Source organism: Orbicella faveolata, unplaced genomic scaffold, assembly GCF_042242905.1.
Source record: "Orbicella faveolata isolate gen_17 unplaced genomic scaffold, um_ofav_v1 contig_25, whole genome shotgun sequence".
NCBI lineage: Eukaryota > Metazoa > Cnidaria > Anthozoa > Scleractinia > Merulinidae > Orbicella > Orbicella faveolata.
Window position 1 is genome coordinate 13,064,247 of NW_028301553.1, and position 19,956 is coordinate 13,084,202.

A 19,956-nucleotide genomic window follows, 5' to 3' on the forward strand; every position below is an offset into this window, starting at 1 on the left:
AGCTTAAAACGGCATTCGATAGAATCTACTACGGCGGACTAACATCCAGACCGACCTGCAGACTCTCCCCTTGGATGTGCGTGGTGTCAGCTGCTCCTTGCCTCACAGTACCCCGGCACAGTGCGTCCTGCAAGGCGCATCACAGGAATTCAACTGAGATAATTCTCAGTAAGGCTGTTACATTTTGCGTTGTTATATTTCGCGTTAAAGAAGCTGTTACATTTTACGTTATAAAGTTGTTAAAATCCCGTTAAAGAAAGTGTTACCGGTACATTTTGCATCAAAAGTTCATACAATTCGAGTTAATGTTACATTTTGCGTTAACATTAGATTTTGCGGCGTAACATGGATCTAGCAGGGCACGCAAAGTCTGATACTCGCCGGGTGATACTCACCTAAACGGGATTTTGTGGCTCAGGCCCCGTCCACTCCGGGGGGGGGGGGGGGGAGGGCTAGGGACTCCCATATAAAAAGGACGCGGGTGCTCGTCGGCAATTTTGAAACTGAACCCCAAAGAGATACCAACATCCTAATTTTTGGGCGTGGCGTGAAATTTTTTTTCACCCCGTAAGAGCCTGTGCTGTATTCTTGGGGAAGACAGTTTATTCTCACAGTGCCTTTGTAATTGAGTACCGGAAAATTTTATGTCCGGGGGGTAACCCTGCGATGGAAGCCAGCATCCCATCCAGTGCGGAGTAGAAATACTCCTAGTCGCTTCATGTTACAGAAACCAGAGGTAAGCGCTGGATGATGGGCCACTTGGCTCGTACACTGTATGCAGACTTTACCTTTACTGTATCGCGTAACGATGTTATAATTAAGTTACTTCTTGTTTAATGAGTTACAAAATATACCCAGAATCAACTCCAATCCACCCTTTAATACCGTTTGCTGTAGGATCTGTTACCTGATCTCGCTACTACCTACTATTGCTGACTACAAAGCTACTGGTCGAATTGTAAAAATAAAATTAATCTTGATATCACATTAAAAAGATGAAAAGTTTTGTCTTCTTTAACCCCAAAATGTCAACCAAAAAAAATCCCGCTCCTTGTCTTACTGCTCGTCATAAATTCTAAATTCGTACTTTGCAGTACCTCACGTCCAAGCAAACTTGTTGGATCGACCCAACCATTACTGTCAAAATTCTATTGGATTAGATACTTCTTTTTAGAGGCTTTTAAAACAGAGAAAGAAAGAATTCTTGCACGCCTTGCGTGCCTATGTTACATTTCGACGATACATTTTCCAACCAGGATGATGCCAGCTGTGTGGTCAGACCAATGTCTCACCAGTGCAGCTTTTGACTGAACCTCTTGAAAACAATCATAAACCAACTCAAGGAACCTTATATGCGAGTAAGTGAGGACACACAGTGGCACGTCTGTCTCGTTTTCTTCACCTGGTATTGTCTTTGAAAAAAAACAGTGTTGGGTCAGAGATCCTGACTGAATTCAAGTGCTGAAAAACCTTCGCTGCTCCATTGTCCGACAAACCACAAATGAACTGGAAAACACTCCCCATGGTCTCACACTTCTCAAAGGTGTCGACGGGTTGTTCAATTCCACCGAGATTTCCTCCAGGAAGACATGTGTACGTGATGTACCACGCTGTTATGAATTCTTGAACCCTCTTGTGGATAAAGGACACCATACCTGCTGGTCGATGGATTTCTGCATAAATGGAACCAATGGATGCTAACGGGCAGCTGATCACACTCGAACAAATGGTCCTTCAAAATACATTCTAAAGCCACCTTTCCGATTTCAGGGAGGACCACTTTGAAAACGTGTACTTTGCCAAAGCGAGTAGGAGACTCTTTCCCTTGATTGTAATCCAAAACGTACTGGACAATCGCCAAATACAATTTTGTTTCAGTGTCAGGAAAGCTCCTCAACTTGCCCTTTTTCCACAGGGTGCAAAAGAAAAGAAGAAGCAATGGAACTCTCGCTAGGTCCTCCAGTCTTTTCCCCAAAAGATGAGGCCTCAGCACTTTTGCTCCTGCTTTGCCACCAAGCATTCTGCTCATCAAGGCCTCCCTGTCCTCCTCACTAAACCCGGTGATCTCAGCCCCCCCCCCCCCCCCCGAGGGTACTTTCAGAAAAGTTGGGTGGGGGTGTGTGGCCCACCTCCCCAAACCCCTACCCTATTTATGACCAAAATCTGCGATTTTTGCTACCCTATTTATGACCTGGCCAAAAATTCGATACCATATTTATGACCGTTGCGGCTGGCACAGTTGCCCTAAGCATAAGTTATGAGGGGCTTTTTTTCTGACGGTCTTATTGATAATGATGAAAAAGTAGCTTCTTCCAGGAAACAAACCCAATTCGACGAGTGACTAATGACATCTCGAAGGTTTTGGCATTTAGAGACTTCTTTGAGATTAACGGCAACCAAAATCTCGAACGTCTTCAGGATATCTTTCTGTTTGTCTCCCGTTGTCGCGTCATCAAGTTCAGCCCTGTCTTAAGCCAGTGTCTTCACGAAAGTGCTCTTCCCGATACCCGTCCGCGCTTGCACGAGTATCCTCTTTGGGACAACACCGTTCTTGTTTGCAGTGAAAATATCTGTGTAATGGTTAAGCTTTGACTGTGATGACCCAGCTGGCGTTTGTTCCTCTTTTACCCAGGACAGTCGAGTGTAGATGTCATGAATGTCCATTGGGCAGGTTTTAGAACACACAGGTGGGCGCTGTGGCGGTTCTTTTGTAATTTTCTGGGAGTTTACTACGACAGGAGTTCACTTAAAAATGTCCTCAGGCGATGCATCTGAATATCAACGATAATGAATTAAGGGGTCAATCCAAATGATAGTACAACTAGAGAAGTAGTAAAGTTTTATTTTACAAAACAATTTGTGCAAAACGGTAACCTATCAGTGTCTAGCCTTCCTAAAAGGCTAGAGTGAGAGGGTGATGGGGGGAGGAAGAGAAGACGAGGAAGGTCCAACACAAAGCAATACATTGACTCGCGTCGCACGTCGAAAACCTGGATGTTGCGCAAAACTCATATGTTACTGGAAATTAAGACATAAAACTGTACCTAACGAAGCACGAGGCAGGTGGAAATGATTTCTTATTTCCAAGTTCTTTATGAATAGGAAGATTTCTAGAAAGCATTCAAAAGTTCTTTCAAGGCGGATATCGTAGTAAAAGAAACACACATTTCTGTATGTGCATGTTATTGTTTTGATCACATACTGCGTTGCATGGTGCGATAACTGTAAAACACAATGTGAACATGTGCGGCTCCTACCTAGTTTTTAATCAAGTATAACGAGGTGAGAACGTTTCTTACATAGCCTTACCTAAACACGAGTGGGGTTGGGAAAATTCGAGACAGTTATGCAAACCCGAGACGCAGTCACGGGTTTGCATAACTTTCGAGAATTCTCCCAGCCCCCTGAGTGTTTAGACGAGGCTATGTAAAAATGGAAATAAGTCCTCTATTGCTTTAACAAATTATTTCTCAAAAACTAATTCGACAAATGAAGGGCAATTGCGTTTATTTACTTCTTGATCCCAAAAGATTTTCTCAATACACGCTCTAGACAATCATCTTTCCTACAAGCCAATCAAAACGCGCATCTGACCACACATGAACCAATGCGGAAAATTCGCGTTACAAAAGTCAAAATCAAGTTGAAAGTGCCGTTCTTAACAACGGTTTTGCAACTAATTGGCTTATACCGTCAAAAGGTGAGACAGGGCTGTCCGTTGTCCCCTTATCTGTTTATTCTCTCAGCAGATATCCTGGCGCATAAAATCCGACAAGACCCAGAATTCAAAGGAATTAAGCTGTTCAGAAATGATGTAAAACTGTCGCTCTTTGCGGATGACACCAACAATTCACTGCTGACTTGGGAACATAGCCGGTTTATGTTTAAAGGTTAAGAAAACAAAAGCGATCTGGCTTGTGAAATGGGCAAAGAGTAGGAGCAAACCCTCTTGGAATGAAGTGGAGGCGCAGTCCCGTCAAGATACTCGGCGTTCATTTCTCGTGCGACGTCAAAGGAAATGATGAGCTTAATTCTAATCAAAAGCTGAAAGTATTACAAACAAAACTCGATATGTGGAGTTCTCGAGATCGGACTCTTTTTGGAAAAGTTATGATAATCAAAACCCTCGGGATATCTCAGCTAATTTATTCCGCATCAAATCTCCCCGTCCCCGCAGGAATCGAAGACTCGGTTAAAACCAAATGCTTTAAGTTTCTTTTGAGAAAAACGAAAGACAAAATAAAAAGATCAGGACTATACCATGACACTGATAAAGGAGGATTACGTATGACTGACATGGGTCTAATGTTTAAATCACTCAAACTTGCTTTGATCCCTAGGATGCTGTCCGCAGGCAAGAAAAACTGGTGTACAGTTCCAGACCACTTCTTCAGAAAAATGGGAGGATTAAATCTCCTACTCAGGTGCCATTACAATGTCAAATACTTTGACAAATTACCGGGTTTTTTATAAATCTATCCTTGAGTTTTTCAGTGAACTGAAAACTCTTCATGGATATGACCAATCACAGGATTTAGCTCTTTTCAACAATAAAGACATTAGTTGGCGGGAGGCCGGTATATTTTCATGAATGGTTAGAGGAGTTAGCTCAATGAAACGGAAAATTCTTAACTTTTAAGGAATGTTCTGATACATACGGATGTCAGACTAATTTTCTTTAATATTATCAAGTACTAAGCGCCATACCAACTCGTTTATTGACAAAGGCAAAAGACAATGCATGCCACTCTTAACAAGCTATTCTTCACAAGCGGTGAAGAAATATTTAAATTCAATGATAATGTTGAAATTCATCTGGTAAGAACTTGAATACGAATGTCACTGCGCTTGATCACTCTTGAAAATCACGTGAACTTGCCCGATTTGGCAGCCCGAGAACATGGTTGAGAAATTGAATTGCTCATCATGCCTTGTGAAGTTTTGCTGGTTAGGAATCATAGCACAAGCCACGGATCCAGATTGTTGAAGTTGTTGCTGATTCCCTCGTAAGACTTGCATTTGCTGATCGGCTGGTGTGGCTTTTGGATTCAGGGTAGATGAGAGAACATTACTGCACTCCTGGAGCTGCTGCGAAGATGGACGAGCGTCGTAGCTCTTGAGGGAATTTTCATTCCCGTGGCTTGACAGGGAATTTGACAAACCAGCATCCGACCACAGTGTTACAGCTGTTGCCCTGATGCAGTGATTGGTATAAACGTGAGAAAGATTAGCCTTTTTGCTGAGCTCTTCCATCATGCTACCGAGCTTGTTTACGCCTAGACATCGATTTTCGAACCACACTGATTCTTCTGGCCCATTCCAGTACCGCTTCGGAAACTGGAAAAAAGCGTTGCAAGCAGGGTTGAGTTTCCTGCAGTAAAGTTGGAGGGCATTAAATCCATCACTCTGATGCTCTGTCTGGTACATTCTTCTACGTTTCTCGTAGTTTGTGGCGGTGTCATATTTCCCTCCTTGGTGTGTTTTTCTTGACTCGTCATGGGCCATGGTTGCGTACCAGTTGTTGCCTTCATCCTGGAGGAATAGGAAACTGGCCTTCGTCAATTTTCTCTGTCCTTCCCGTCCAAGTCGAGGGAAATACAGGGCGACATGAAACCAGACGTTATATAGGAGACCTCGAGGAGTTTTTGGATTAATAACAGCGCTCTCTTTCAGACGCCGAAGGTCTTCACGCCCAATGGCGTACTTCTTTATCTTTTTCAGTTTGGCGTCTAACATCCGGTTGGACGGCTGGAAAGCAGAGGACTTACCTTGGTAATTGGGCCATTCTTGAAAGACAGCAGCATCGTTCAGAATGTTAGCCACAACTGAAGCCGCCATGACACTGGCAAAAACCCCCCACTCATCAGCAGTTAAAGATTGACTGCCATCTTTGTAGTCTTTGATACCTTTAACGACAACCCATTCTGTCTTTAGGTCATGGGCTGCGGTAAACAGACCTGTAATACAACAATGCAAATACGGTGATAAATAATGCCCTCCCAAGAAAATAAATAAAACTAAAAAAACTATACATAAACCAATATGGTCCTTGTAGAATTGATTCATATGCATCTTAGACCTTGATTCATTAATAAATTGATCACCTTTGCTAAAAAATCGGTTGGGCAAAACGTTGCACTGTGTTGCCACCCTGCTGGAAAATGTCAAACAATGTCGTATATATGGAGCTGGACAATGTTTCCCGGAATGAAGCCCACGCACATCGCCATTTCCCGGATGATTTCGCTTCTTGCGATCATTTTACTACCTTGCTGTAATAGACTGGTTTATTCATGAATAGAAGCCTCCTGTGAAGGTGGTGGTCAGCACTTAATATACTTTGATGGATCAATAAGGCCACTCTAAACTTCAGTGTTTAGACATTCACGTTCCCAAAACCAAATTTGTGGAGTTAGTACATGTATATTTAGTTCTTTTGAATCTCAAAATATTTCAACATCAACATGCCGCATTCGTTGGCCACACAGAACAAAACATGTTACAGCCTGAAAAAAGAGAGAAGGTAATGAAGTAGCTTGACCAGAATTTTATTTTCAAAACTCGCGGCATGTCTTTCTCAGTAGTTACTAGAAATTTCTTAAGTAGCTGTTATGAAAAAAGGCTGAGCGAATTTATTCAATTTTTTCCAAATGTATTCATCGAAGAGCCTCCTTGGGAAAACGCACTGAAGTGTAATGATCACCTGAGGTGTGCAGGTGAAAAAAAAAAGAACATTATATACAAGTTTAGTTTCAAGTTCGTACCATTAACGTTTTGAAGCAGACATCTGACAAACTCACCTTCCCCCTCCATTTCAACTGCAATTGCCTCAGCGCATCGCGGGTTAATGTCCTCACTAACCCCCTCTGGCCAACTCAATAAGTCACTATCACAGTGTACTCTTACTTCCAGAGCACCTGGGTTTTCTAAAGGTGCCTGCCAGCCGTCAGCTGCATGTCTAATGAGGTTGCTAACGTCTCTGCTTGCAGGGGTTTTGTAGACGGCTGTTGTTAACTTTGAGGAGACAACTACATCTCCTAGTTTGCCTTTATCATGATTCAATCCAATGCAGGCCCCCACCGAAAATACAGCCTTGGGTCTCAGTACATGGACAGCGTCTTTTGCGACGGTTAGAGACCCACCAGGAACAGCAGAACCTTTGGAAGACCTCATCAGTGCAACTTTCAACTTCTTCCCACCACCATTACCCAAGAAGCCAAAGTAAACGCAACCAACTTCTCTGGAGTAACTCCTAAAGGGCTTTTCGAGATAGGAAAAAAATCCTAGGAACTCACAATCCTCCACTGTCAGTACTAGAAAATCGACAGGGAGTTCAACATCGTTCCATTTACTCCACGTGTTGGGAAGATCACTTAACTCTGGGACTTTAAAACTGAGCAGTGGAGGGTGGTTATAGCAGTCCTGTGTACCAAGTCTTTTACTGTGTTTAGAGTCTGCTGCTGAAAAGATAACATGCAAGGTAATAGTAAGCATAATATCTCTACACTGAGAGGTGCAGTGGCCTAAAGGTTAGTGGGCTGAAACCCACAAGAGCAGTCTGGGTTCGAGCCCTGGGCTGGGTCATAATCATCATCACTGCTCTTTGTGGCAGTAGGCCCATAAGGCGATGACATTTTGTTTCCACTGTTTCCTATCCCCGGCTACCACTCTCATGGTATTTCAGTCATTCCACCCTGCCTGCTGGCTCTCCTCCTCTACTGTCCTCCTTCAGGCCTTTCTAGGTCTGGCATAAGTCACTGAGGTGATTTTGGACAAGACACTAAACTCGCACAGAGCCTCTCTCCACCCAGGTTTATAAATGGGTACCAGGCAAATTTAATGGTGGAGGTAGCCCTGCAATGGACTAACATCCCATCCAGAGAGAAAGACGGGGTGAGTGGAGTAAAAATACTTCCCAGTTCCTTCATGCTGCGAATACTGGAGAGAAGAACCGACCTGATGGGCCACTCAGGGCTCGAATGCAGACTTTACTGAGTGTATGGTGAGAATCAGGAACCTTAAACAATAACAACGGTAATAAAAGGACTATGCTGTACGCCTTCATCAAAATGAATTAGTGTTAATCTTCATTGTGGAATTTATTATGAATTTTCCCCTATAATGTAGAAGACAGTGTTATTATCAAATTATAATGATAACCTGTTTTTTCCACAGGTGTGAGATTGGCTTGTTTAGGATCTGGGGTACTCCAACTGGTTGACAATTTTCTTTTCCCCTCTCCTGATTTATCTGTTAGAAGGAAAAAAATGCAAGATTATGACCATATCCCTTGACTTATACACAACATACTTTAGAAAAGTGACTTACAATGTTCAGAATACATGCATGTACATGACAACATTGCACATAATTGAAGACATGATTGATCATCGCAGTTATACACACAACTTAAGCAGTTGTAAAATTAAAGCCTGAAAAAAAACTCAGACAAGAACGGGATTCAAACTCATGACCTCTGCGATACCGGTGGAGTGCCCTACCAACTGAGCTATCAAGCCAACTGGGAGCTGACAACATTTGTGAGTTCGTAATAAACCAGTAGATGGTGAAGAATACAAATGAATATATGAAAGTTCATATATTTGAACTGCGAAGAATGATATGAAGACATGATTGATCATCGCAGTTATACACAACTTAAGCAGTTGTAAAATTAAAGCCTGAAAAAAAACTCAGGCAAGAACAGGATTCGAACCCAGGACCCCTCCAATACCGGTGCAGTGTCCTGTAAACTGAGCTATCAAGCCAACTGGGAGCTGACAACATTTGTGAGTTTGTAATATAGTAATACCAGTAGATGGTGAAGAATACAAATGAATAATTACAAGAAAGTGTAAATATTTGAACTGGAGAGAATGATATGAAGACATGATTGATCATCGCAGTTATACACACAACTTAAGCAGTTGTGAAATTAAAGCCTGAAAAAAATTCAGACCTGAACGGGATTCGGACCCATGACCTCTGCGATACCGGTGCAGTGCTCTACCAACTGAGCTATCAAGCCAACTGGGAGCTGCCCACATTGTGAGTTTGTAATATACCCATAGATGGTGAAGAATACAAATGAATGTATGAAAGTTCATATATTTGAACTGCGAAGAATGATATGAAGACATGATTGACTATCGCAGTTATACACACAACTTAAGCAGTTGTGAAATTAAAGCCTGAAAAAAAATTCAGGCCTGAACGGGATTCAAACCCATGACCTCTGCAATACCGGTATCGTTATGGCATGGCAGAAGTATCGCAGAGGTCATGGTATCGCAGCGGTCATGGGTTCGAATCCCATTCAGGCCTGAATTTTTTTTCAGGCTTTAATTTCACACCTGCTTAAGTTGTGTGTATAACTGTGACGATCAATCATGTCTTCATAGTCTGAATTTTTTCCAGACTATAAAAGTACATGTACATGTAGCTATCTGAAGCCTGTTTGATTGTGACAAAACCACAACTTTGAATATGTACAAGAAATTTTAAAGAACTCCAATGATCTACTTGATTAAAATTATGAACTCAAGAAGAAACTGCAGTTTTTTTAACTCCAGCCTTTTTGGTGTATAAATTTTAACTCAAGTCTTCGTACACATGTAAAACCATATTAAAACACGGCAAATGCAACCAAAGAAAATGTGCCAGGCACATCATGCACCTGAAAATCAAGGGAAACTGGGACCTACTGTACTTATAGTAATGGAGCCCAAAAGGTGTTCACACTTTTTGTAGTGATTAATTTTCAAAACTGTTTACATGTAAAACTGGTAAAGACATGTAAGTGTAGGTTCACCAGAAGGAAAGAAATACACTAACTAAAGTTTAATTTCATGTTGTAGCAATGAGCATTGAGAAATGCACTATCTAACTATGAGATGCCTGAAAATCATGCTACCTTACTCAAATTTGTTGAAATAAACCAGGTAGGTAAGTTAATGATTCAGAGGAGCCCTAAATTTTGCTCCAGAATTCAGGAAAATACATCTCTGAAAGTGAAGAATTTCAAAATTTTCTGTTAGGCTGTTTTGGCCTTCCAATTTAGTTACCTGGTTTGTAAACCTGTTCTTAACCCCCCTGCAAAACATTTTTATTGAAACCCCTGAGCCCATATAATGTTGTACATGTATATTAGTTTAGAGAATTCAGACTCAAGCCACAGATTTCACTTGGGGTTAGCTGACATTCCCCCAGCACTTAAGTATCAACTTACTTGATGGTGTTGAGTTACTGACATTGTTTGACTGAGTTGGGACTCTGACTGACGGTGGAAACTTGGGTGAAGGATTACATGTACATCAACTGCAAGGCTGCATCAGAAAGAAGGAAAGAAAACATGCATGACTGTAAGTCAAAACAAGAATTGTTAGTGGTGATTTATTACATGTAGCTTAGAAAAATGCACCTTTAAGTATGAGCAAAGCCAGCATCTTTAATGAAACAATACAATACAAAGGGGGACTTAAATTTCTGATTAGTTGTTTCCTGGAAGTTGTTGTTTAAAGACTGTGGTCAATGAAATGAAGCCACAAAGAGGAAGAATTGTATTTTATGTAGCATCAATGCCATGTGGAGGCGTGGTGGCAGCACTCATCTCTGGATCTAATGGTCTGAGTTCGAGCCCTGGATGGAGACATTGCGTTGCATTCTTGGGCAAGACACTCTATTCTCACAGTGCCTCTCTCCTGACCCAGGTGTATAAATAGGTACCAGCAAACTTATAATGCTGGGAGTAACCGGCCCATCCAGGAGGGTAGAAATACTGCTACATATAGTTGGGATAAGCTCTGGCCTGATAGGCCACTTGGTTTGTATGGACTTTACCAGTAGCTACCAATGCCACTGACCCTCAAGATGAATGTTCTACATTTCAAAGAAATATGTATCTCAGTAGTACAACCACAGTGTTTTGACAAATCACTTCAAAAACTAACCATGAATGTGATTAAGTGCAACTTAGTTTAATTGGCAGGTATGTTAGCTTGCTACTGTAGTTATTGGTTCAAAAGAGGCACGCAACAGCTGCTAACCCAATTAACAAATAAGTTGGATTGTGTTATAATATTATCACACAGGCAAAATACTTGCCTGTACTTTGTTTGTACTTGCCTAATACTTTCATGGTTCTGATTGGTTTACAGGTAGTTGATAAATTTTCCAACAGTTACTGCAATTTTTGCTGATTTGGGCCACACAAACAGAATAAATTATGCTTGCATACAATAGCCAGGGCTTCTGGACCAATCATAATCTAGAATTCTTTTCACTGTCTCTGCCAGAAACTGATCTACAGTGTACAAAAATAGTTACAGTGTAACATATTGTTTCTAAGTAATAATATTAGTTGTTACCTCATTTTGACTGTTGTGGGAGTCCATTGAGTCTGCAGGTGACTGTGAATAATGACCAACTCTTGATAAAGATGCAGCTGAAGGACTGGAAGGTGCATACCAAGTGGATGGAGTAGCTGATCTAACTACTTGTGATGAAGAAAAAGCAGCTGGTGTTTCTGGTGAAGAATAGGGTCTGCATGATGCAGTCTCTGAGCTGACGTCACTGGCAGTCGATTTGCCTGATGATTTTCTTTCCCCTGTGTTGTCCATTTGTAGCAATAGTGGTTCATACAATCACTCAATCAGCATTTGGTGGAAACCTCAACAATAATATTAGAAGAACAAGGATTGCTAATTATTGTTAATCATAAACAATTATTTTTACAATTATATTTGCAATTATTTTGTATGTTACTTTCATGCATTTCTTATTGTAGGGCAATACTAAAAGATGGAATCCGGAATCCGGAATCCGGAATCCAGAATCTGCAATCCACAATCCACAATCCACAATCTGCAATCTGCAATCCACAATCCAGAATACAGAATTCACTTCAGTAATGTCTAATAAATAAATATAGGGAGAAATTATTTTGTTGTCATTTATTTTCTTTGCTTTACTTCAACCACAAACTGTGATTGTTAAAAAAATTTGACTAGTTTTGAACAACCCCTAGCTATACATCTGGCCTGGTTGTTCAAAAGCTTGATAAAGCTATCGGCCATTGGGTAAATCCCTATCCAGTCAGGGTCAGTGATTTTTTGGGTGGATAGAATTACCCATAGCCTGTGAGCAGGCTCTAGTGTCTGGGTTTCCCACTCAAATGCTGCTTTCTTACTTTTTGCGTTGGCATGTGAGGGAGTGTTTTCTCACAGCTTCGTCACTAGTGCCCTAAGCCCAAACACAAGAGTCCACTCGCAGGCTAAGTTACTGTACCCATCTTCTGTTCAACCTGACCCTGGCAAGAGTGCGGTTCTTGTCTAGATCAAATTGCTCTGAGAAGACTAGTGAGTAGCACAACAGCTACAAGCTATTGCAGTGAGTTTCTGGCAGTCTTTTCACATCTTTTAACAACACGTTATCTGATCCATTCTCAATCAAGAAGCAGGTGGAAGTAAGTGTGCAACATTTCTATAAATTGTTTTAATATGATGGCTGACAAGAATATCTAGTGGTGTTTTGTAACAGTATCACTGTGGAAATAGTGTTGATCTGGAATTACATGTAGTAATTTATCTGTTGAGAAAAAGATATTTATTTAGACAAGCCAGGTTAACCTTTGGACATTAAAAGTGGGGGACGTCACCATCGATGTACAGGTAGCTGCCACTGACGGAGACCCTGTTCTCTGAGACATTTCCTATCTTGTTCAGTATCTACTACACATAAAGGCCAAATTTATACCTCTGGTGAATTGCAGACCACTTAAGGTAATTCCTCTGAAATAAAAGTGACAATAGATTTTTGGTCAAACTTTGTCCACTGAATATTTGTCATATGGTAACTTCAATTTTGAAATAAAAAAGGGGGGTGCCCATGCTCATTAAGGAGCAGTGTGGCATTGAAAATGCCCCATTTTGGCATTATTTAATGCTTATTATAAGAACACATTCCCAGTAATCGTAAAATCTTTGTGAACCCAGGCTTATAAGAACACGCATTAAGGTTACTTCCCACCTTCGCGGGTGCCCTTCTGGAAAAAAAATTGTATGCGCGCCAGTTTCAATAAAACCCCAACAAACTATACATCATAAGAAAGCTTAATAAATGTACTTTACGAAAAAAATACAATTTTAGCAATGTTTTCTTTTAGGAAGTGTCAGGAGGCGGTAAGGCGTGAAACGACCGAGGCTTCTTCTATTGAATTTATCGGGTATCGGATTCCGCAGTACGGGCAAAGTGGCTGCACAGTCTTATTCACAAGCCATCAATCAACAAAAGTGTGTCAGGCTTTTTTGATATTCTGATTTGTTGTCTAGATATTCACTTCTCAAGTTGGAGTAGCTAAAAATATGCGAGACGTGTTGCATAAATGGACGCCACGGGAAAAATGTGTTAAATATCAAAATTTCCCGACACACTTTGGTTTGTGATTATCTCTGGAATGTTCTGGTGAAATTTCACGAAAATCCGTCAAATCTGCATACCCTATAAATACGCTCAAAGTGGATATATTCCTCCAAAAATCAAATGCGAGATTTTAGCTTGTAAAGGTTTGTAAACAATACGTGCCACGCCCGGAGATTATAACACCTAATGAAACCGCAAACCAATGGAACAACATGACCTCCTAGTGTCTATGACAATAGATCAAGATTTCCCGGGAAAAGCATCGCATTGCAACATTTTTTTTTTATCTCGCTCAGTGGAGTTCAATTCAGGATGGCGATGTAATATAATGGCAAAGACGCCAAAGGCAAAGGCAAAGGCAAAACCCGCGCCAAAAAGGTTTAAGGCGGAAAATGTGCCGCTGAAAAACAAGACGTTAAGGAATCGACGGACAGCTTAAGAAATACCCTTATTGCTGAAATGAGTTCCCTTGGGTGGGTTTCATTTTCCTCATCACTTCCGCCAGAATCCGACGAAGAATCTTGTTTGCAGCCTGCAATGACGTTGACTTTGATTTTTAAGCTACTTGTTCCAAGGATATTCGAACGCTCCGGATCTTCAGCAGATGTCGAGATTGTCGAAGGCGTTTGGCCAAACCAAGAGCCTTTGTCACTTTCAGCAAGGTTTTCTTTTCTTTCCTTGACAATATGGAGCTTTTTATTTCTTCTTTGGGCCGTTGTTTTTCATTTTCTTTACCCAAGGACTTTTTTCTGCTTTTGATTTTTCCATAGGAGTTAGCGTAAAGAGTTTCCACGCGGGAATTTTTGTCAAGTGCGTGATGTAAATAAAAATATGCAAATTATATGAAATACGAGCAATGAACGTTTGCCGCGAAAATTTCCCCAGGGTTCTCGCCCGTTGACAAGATTGTGACACCTTCCTAGTTTATTAACTTTATTTGAAAATACGTTTTTTCTAAATAACTCGGCCGCTTTTTGAAATTTTTAATGTTTTTCTTTTGGAAACACTAGATAAAATGACGAACTTAAATTTTGTCAAATAAAAGAAAAAACGACTTTTTTGGCCTCTGAAGGTGGGAAGTAACCTTAAACTACAGTCAATACATTGTGTCGGACACAAATAAACATTTTAAGTTTGATTCAGGCAGAAAGCTAAATCCTTGATTAAAAATTTGAACCAAATTTCTTGACATGGTTACTGACTGCAAAATAGAAAAGACCACAGTGTATCTGCTATTTTTCTTATTTATTCAATTTTCAGCAATAGAAATTAGATCAGTCTTTTCTCACGCAAAGCTTATGATTAGTTGATTACATTGACTGGAAAAAAAATTGGGGTGCCCGTGCTCGTTGATGAGCAGGCTTTTGCCTGTAAAAAAATCATCCCAAAAAACGGCTGCAGAGGAGCCATTTTTCAACTGACAGAGCTCAATATCAAGGCAAATCCATCGTTTTCAATATGCGCGTGCACGAGTGTGCGCTAATGACGTCATAAATTATGCGCAGTAAGGATGCGCAATGCAAATGTGAGGAATGACCTTAATATCAAACAAAATAGCAATTATCAGTGCTCAAGCTTATTTTTGATGCTCTCGGGGTGCTTAGAATCAAATTACAATGAACATTATTTAGATTCTCATAATCATAGCCCTCACTAGAAATTATAGTCTCCTCCGCAGCCGTTTTTTGGGATGTCACGCAACGCTCCCCCCAAAGAAACGGCTGCTCACATCCGAACAACATTCCTTTCACGAAATTAGCCAATCACCGCTTCCGTTCCATTTTCAAGAACGTTTTCGCGCCAAATTCGCCCTTTGAAACTTGTCCAATCAGGGAATGTTTTTTATCTTTGTATCCTGTCGTGGGAGATGTCACAAATAAACATACAGATTTCCGGCTTATGTTTAGGGACGCCGAAAAATACCGGCGACGCTTGAACGAGCTTTCTATGTAGCTGAAGACTCTTCAAAGTTCAAGTTAATTATTAGAAGCTTTCAACTCAAAAAATTACTGTCGAGAAGGAAGATATCTATTTTAACTTAATAAAGGAAACAGGAAATCAAGTAGCTTCGCTCGATTTGTTGACATTGAGTTCTGAATGCTGCTCTTTCCGGCCTGATTACAATCTGTAGGAAGCGTTTGGCCCTTGATTGATGCTTACAATTTGACATTTCGAGAAAATATATATTGTCTCATTTAAAGCTGAACATAGCGATGAGCACATGAAGCACTTGTACTTAGGACTTTCATTTACAATTTTTTTCGTCCGTCATGATCGTAACCTGCGAACACCCCTATTTTTGGCGACGTGCAGCGTGAAACAAAAACCAGGAGTCCCTCGCGTGTTCGCACCGCAGACCTTTCCGCGCGAAAGCTTACGTCATTCACACTTTGCTATTATGTGATTGGTCTGTTCAACAGAGCTCAAACAAACCACAAACACAAAAGGAAAAGAATGTGGTTTGGATGTGAGCAGCCGTTTCTTTGGGGGGAGCGTTGCGTGACATCCCAAAAAACGGCTGCAGAGGAGACTATAGAAATTACGGTTGGACAAATTTCGACAGACTGGGAATCCTTGTCTCCAAAAAGGAGAAGTTTGAGGTCCTTTCTACTCAGCCTCTTAATTTTTACAGGCAAAAGCCATGCAAAATAATTTTTGCGTATTTGAAGATCTTGTTTTCTTTGATTTGTGGATTCCGGATTCCAGTTTTCAGATTCCAGATTACAGATTCCGTGTTTGAAGGTTTCCCCTTATTCTTCCTTTTTTTCAGTTTGAAAAAACAGTCAAGGTTGAAATGATTAATAGAATTTTGCAAAAACAATTTCCACATGCTAATCAAATCCACTTTATTAAGAAACAAACATCCTCACAATCAATCTTCATTTTACCTTTGTCTGCAGGGGTAACCCGAAAATACTGACCCCTGGTCCGCAGACCCCCATTTTGGACTGGGTATACCTCGACTACCTATGGACCGGTCCACGGACTACCCCTACGGACCCCCTCTACGGACCACCTCCCAAAATATAATAAAAAAAATTAATAAGGAATAAATATTTCAGTTATGGATTGTCGAATAGATCGTGTCAGCGAAAGTTCGAACGTTTCATTTTGCAAATATAACATTCTTGGGTTCAGGCTCAGGCACAAGTTATATCATTACACATTGCCACTTCCTTTGCTGTGGCTACACTGGATATGAAAGACCGTGAAAGCCTCCAGGAAGTCTCCAGGAAGCCTCGAAATTTGTCCTCTTTCCCCTCCACCATTTTGTTCAGCCCATTTTCACGTGGATTCATGAGTTCGTTTCATAATTTGCTCAGCGCAATTACAAATACAAACAAGCTTAAACAACCTAAAAATACATCTTCCATGGCCAGATTGAGCCACGAATGGAAGGTAACAATTTTCCTTCGTTTTGCCATAGGTAGTCCGTGGGGGTCCGCAGACCGGGGATCAGTGTTTTCGGGTTACCCTGTCTGCAGTTTGAATAGTCTGTAGCTTACCCTCAGGCCCAGTTCAGATGCCAAACTTTTCATGAGTTGAACCAAATACATTGAATTAAGGTCATTCCTCACATTTGCATAGCGCATCCTTACTGCGCATAATTTATGGCGTCATTAGCGCGGGCTCGTGCACGCGCACATTGAAAACATGACGGATTTGCCTTGATATTGAGCTCTGTCAGTTGAAAAATGGCTCTAGCTCACCAACGAGTACGGGCACCCCAATTTTTTTTCCAGTCATTGTAATCAACTAATCATAAGCTTTGCGTGAGAAAAGACTGATTTAATTTCTATTGCTGAAAATTGAATAAATAAGAAAAATAGCAGATAAACTGTGGTCTTTTCTATTTTGCAGTCGGTAACCACGTCAAAAAATTTGGTTCAAATTTTTAATCAAGGATCTAGCTTTCCGTCTGAATCAAACTTAAAACGTTTATTTGTGTCCGACACATTGTATTGACTATAGTTTAATGCATGTTCTTATGAGTCTGGGCTCACAAAGATGTTACAATTACTGTGAATGCGTTCTTATGATAAGCATTAAATAATGCCAAAATGGGGCATTTTCAATGCCTCATTGCTCCTTAATGAGCATGGGCACCCCCCTTTTTTATTTCAAAATTGAAGTTACCATATGACAAATATTCAGTGGACAAAGTTTGAACAAAAATCTATTGTCAATTTTATTTCAGAGGAATTACCTTAAGTACATGAAAAGTTCGGCGTCTGAATCAGTTAAGAACGGCTTTTTGAATTTGGAACGGCCCAGCCGTTCTTCCCGCCTAGCTCAGCCGGGAATTTCGGCTTTGGAACGGCTTTGATTCAGACGTCGAACTTTTCATGAGCCGAACCTAATGTATAAATTATTATAACGTATTTCACAAGCAGTTTTTACTTTGCCTGAAAATCGCTGACATTTCGATGTGTTTTGGTTTAAACTAAATAAAGTTCGGCGAATTAAGTCCGACGTCTGAATCAACAGGTGTACTTTTGGTAATTTGGGTCGGTCCAAATTCGAATTAAGTTCGGCTCATGAAAAGTTCAGCGTCTGAACTGGGCCTCAGTCTGCATTGTGCAGTTCAATTTAAAATGCATTTTGCATGACCATGGAAAATTCAAAATATTTCTGGCAGCCCAAGAGACTACAGTCGAGGAAGTGAAAATTATACCGAAAGCAACTTCACTTCATTGCAGAAGTAAGCTTAAAAGATCTTTGAGCCGAGCTAGAAGTGTAGTGTAGAAGAATGCGTTAATTATTCACACGCACCTTGCAGCTTAACATCACACAGGTGATGACTGTAGTAAACACTTTATCCATCTGAACGTCCCAACCATAACATACAGAAGCACAAAAGCACTGCTTTCACATCAGACTGACGCTAATCAGCGGTCGATGCCATCATTGGTAACCAAGCCTTCCAGAATGGACGATGCTATGTCTGCTTTAGTTTAGGCCTGGACAAGATAGACACTGGTTATAATTTGTTGATGGAGACCAAAAGTTTAATTGTTCATTTTCACATTGCTTTGCTTGCGGTTAGTCTTTATTTGACGGTTGGGGCAACTCTATCATAAATATTTAAGAAAGTCACGTTTTATAATTAAATTTTGCGGAGATTGGCGGATCAACCGTAGTGCAGTGGTATAAAGGGGATGTAAGGAAGCGAGGTTCCGGGTTCGATACTGGGTGGCTACTTACAAATTTTCTTTTTTCTTTAATTTAGTAGAGAAAAATTCGTTGATAGTTAAAAAAAAAATTAAGTGTCGGGAAAATGGCATCGAACGTTTGCGAAACGGACAACTGGCGCCGACTGAGGTGACACTGCTTCGACTGCTTCGAATCTCGTTCCCAGATCTTTGGAAACGAAATTACATCTGTTGATTCATGCTCCCTCCCCTCCCATTGTCGAGTCAAACAGAAGAAAGTGATGCGAGTAACGGGAGTTTGACCACTTGTCCCTAAGCTCTTTGGAAGCCGTGAACAGTTTAATATTTTACACTTTACAGCGTAAAAATATGGAAAAGAAATTTAATGTAAACGACTTACTTCGACGATTCTGGGTTCTTGTATTTCCGTGGTATTTTGGCGGCGTTTCAAAGCGATTCCAGTGAGTTTTAGTCGGCATATCATTCCTTTCAAAAAGCCATGGAATTGTTATGAATGGTCGTTGAAGTATTAATTTTAATGTGTCGTAGCTCAGAGCTCTAGAGCAGGTGTGTTTAGATGAGAGTATGTAATCACGGCTTTGACATGTTAGATTCGCGCGTATTTTTGAGAATTATTTTATAAAAGCAATAGAGCACTTTTTCCATGTTTACATAGCCTTTCCTAGACACTCGGGGGCCTGAGAGAATTCTCGAAAGTTATGCAAACCCGAGACGAAGTCGAGGGTTTGCATAACTGTCTCGAATTCTCGCAACCCTCGTCGTGTTTAGATGAGGCTATGTAAACACGGAAAAAGTGCTCTATTGCTTATTTATATAATAACCCAAATTACTCTCGCTTAAAAAAAGGTAGTTTAAGTAGTTTAAGCCATCGTGTGTCTCGTCCTGCAAATTATATATGTTTCATGATGCAAAATTCTCCTCTTTAGGGTAGCTTTCCCAAAAGACAATTGACGATCATTTCAGGCAATACTCCACTTTGTCGTCTTTTTTTAAAAAATTACTAACTACTCAATAACCGAGAGTGAGGTCGTTACGGGAAAATCTCAAACTGAGGCCTTACCGTATTGACCGAGCGATAGCGAGGTTAATACGGTAGGCCTAGGTTTGAGATTTTCCCGTAACGACCTCACTCTCGGTTATTAAGTAATTAGTACTGACTCGGTTTACATCAGGAAGTTTGGTCTGGTATATTTGCTTCATTGTCTTATGCAATTAGGTAAATGCTGTTTCCTAGTTCTTTTGGCACCACCAAGTCCGGGAAGGTCTTAATCGAGAATGGAGAGTACTTTCTAATACCCTAGTTTAATTTTCATGTTTTAACGTTACAAAATGGAGATTCGTAAAAACACAAAACCCACAGATC

General features: G+C 40.7%; 1 protein-coding gene, 1 long non-coding RNA gene and 2 pseudogenes across 3 annotated transcripts; all 4 read right to left on the reverse strand.

The window, feature by feature from the left end:
• Positions 1 to 860: 860 nt before the first annotated feature.
• LOC149109029 (uncharacterized) lies at positions 861 to 2,080 on the reverse strand (annotated as a pseudogene).
• Positions 2,081 to 3,121, reverse strand: LOC149109030 (uncharacterized; annotated as a pseudogene).
• A 1,542-nt stretch (positions 3,122 to 4,663) lies between these two features.
• On the reverse strand, positions 4,664 to 10,313 carry LOC110055817 (uncharacterized; the record flags this gene model as incomplete). The annotated part of the gene is made up of 4 exons (XM_020762228.2): positions 4,664 to 5,957; positions 6,801 to 7,460; positions 8,161 to 8,250; positions 10,229 to 10,313. Coding segments are annotated over 4 exons (1,953 nt in total), but the record flags the coding sequence as incomplete, so codon positions are not given.
• Positions 10,225 to 18,311, reverse strand: LOC149109031 (uncharacterized). 2 transcript variants are annotated; one of them, XR_016208812.1, is made up of 4 exons: positions 18,193 to 18,311; positions 12,754 to 12,788; positions 11,367 to 11,668; positions 10,235 to 10,325 (listed from the first exon to the last, which is right to left on the reverse strand). It is a non-coding gene; the product is annotated as an uncharacterized LOC149109031 (long non-coding RNA). The 2 variants fall into 2 exon arrangements; XR_016208811.1 differs by lacking the exon at positions 12,754 to 12,788 and having other exon boundaries at positions 10,225 to 10,325.
• Between the last annotated feature and the right edge of the window lie 1,645 nt (positions 18,312 to 19,956).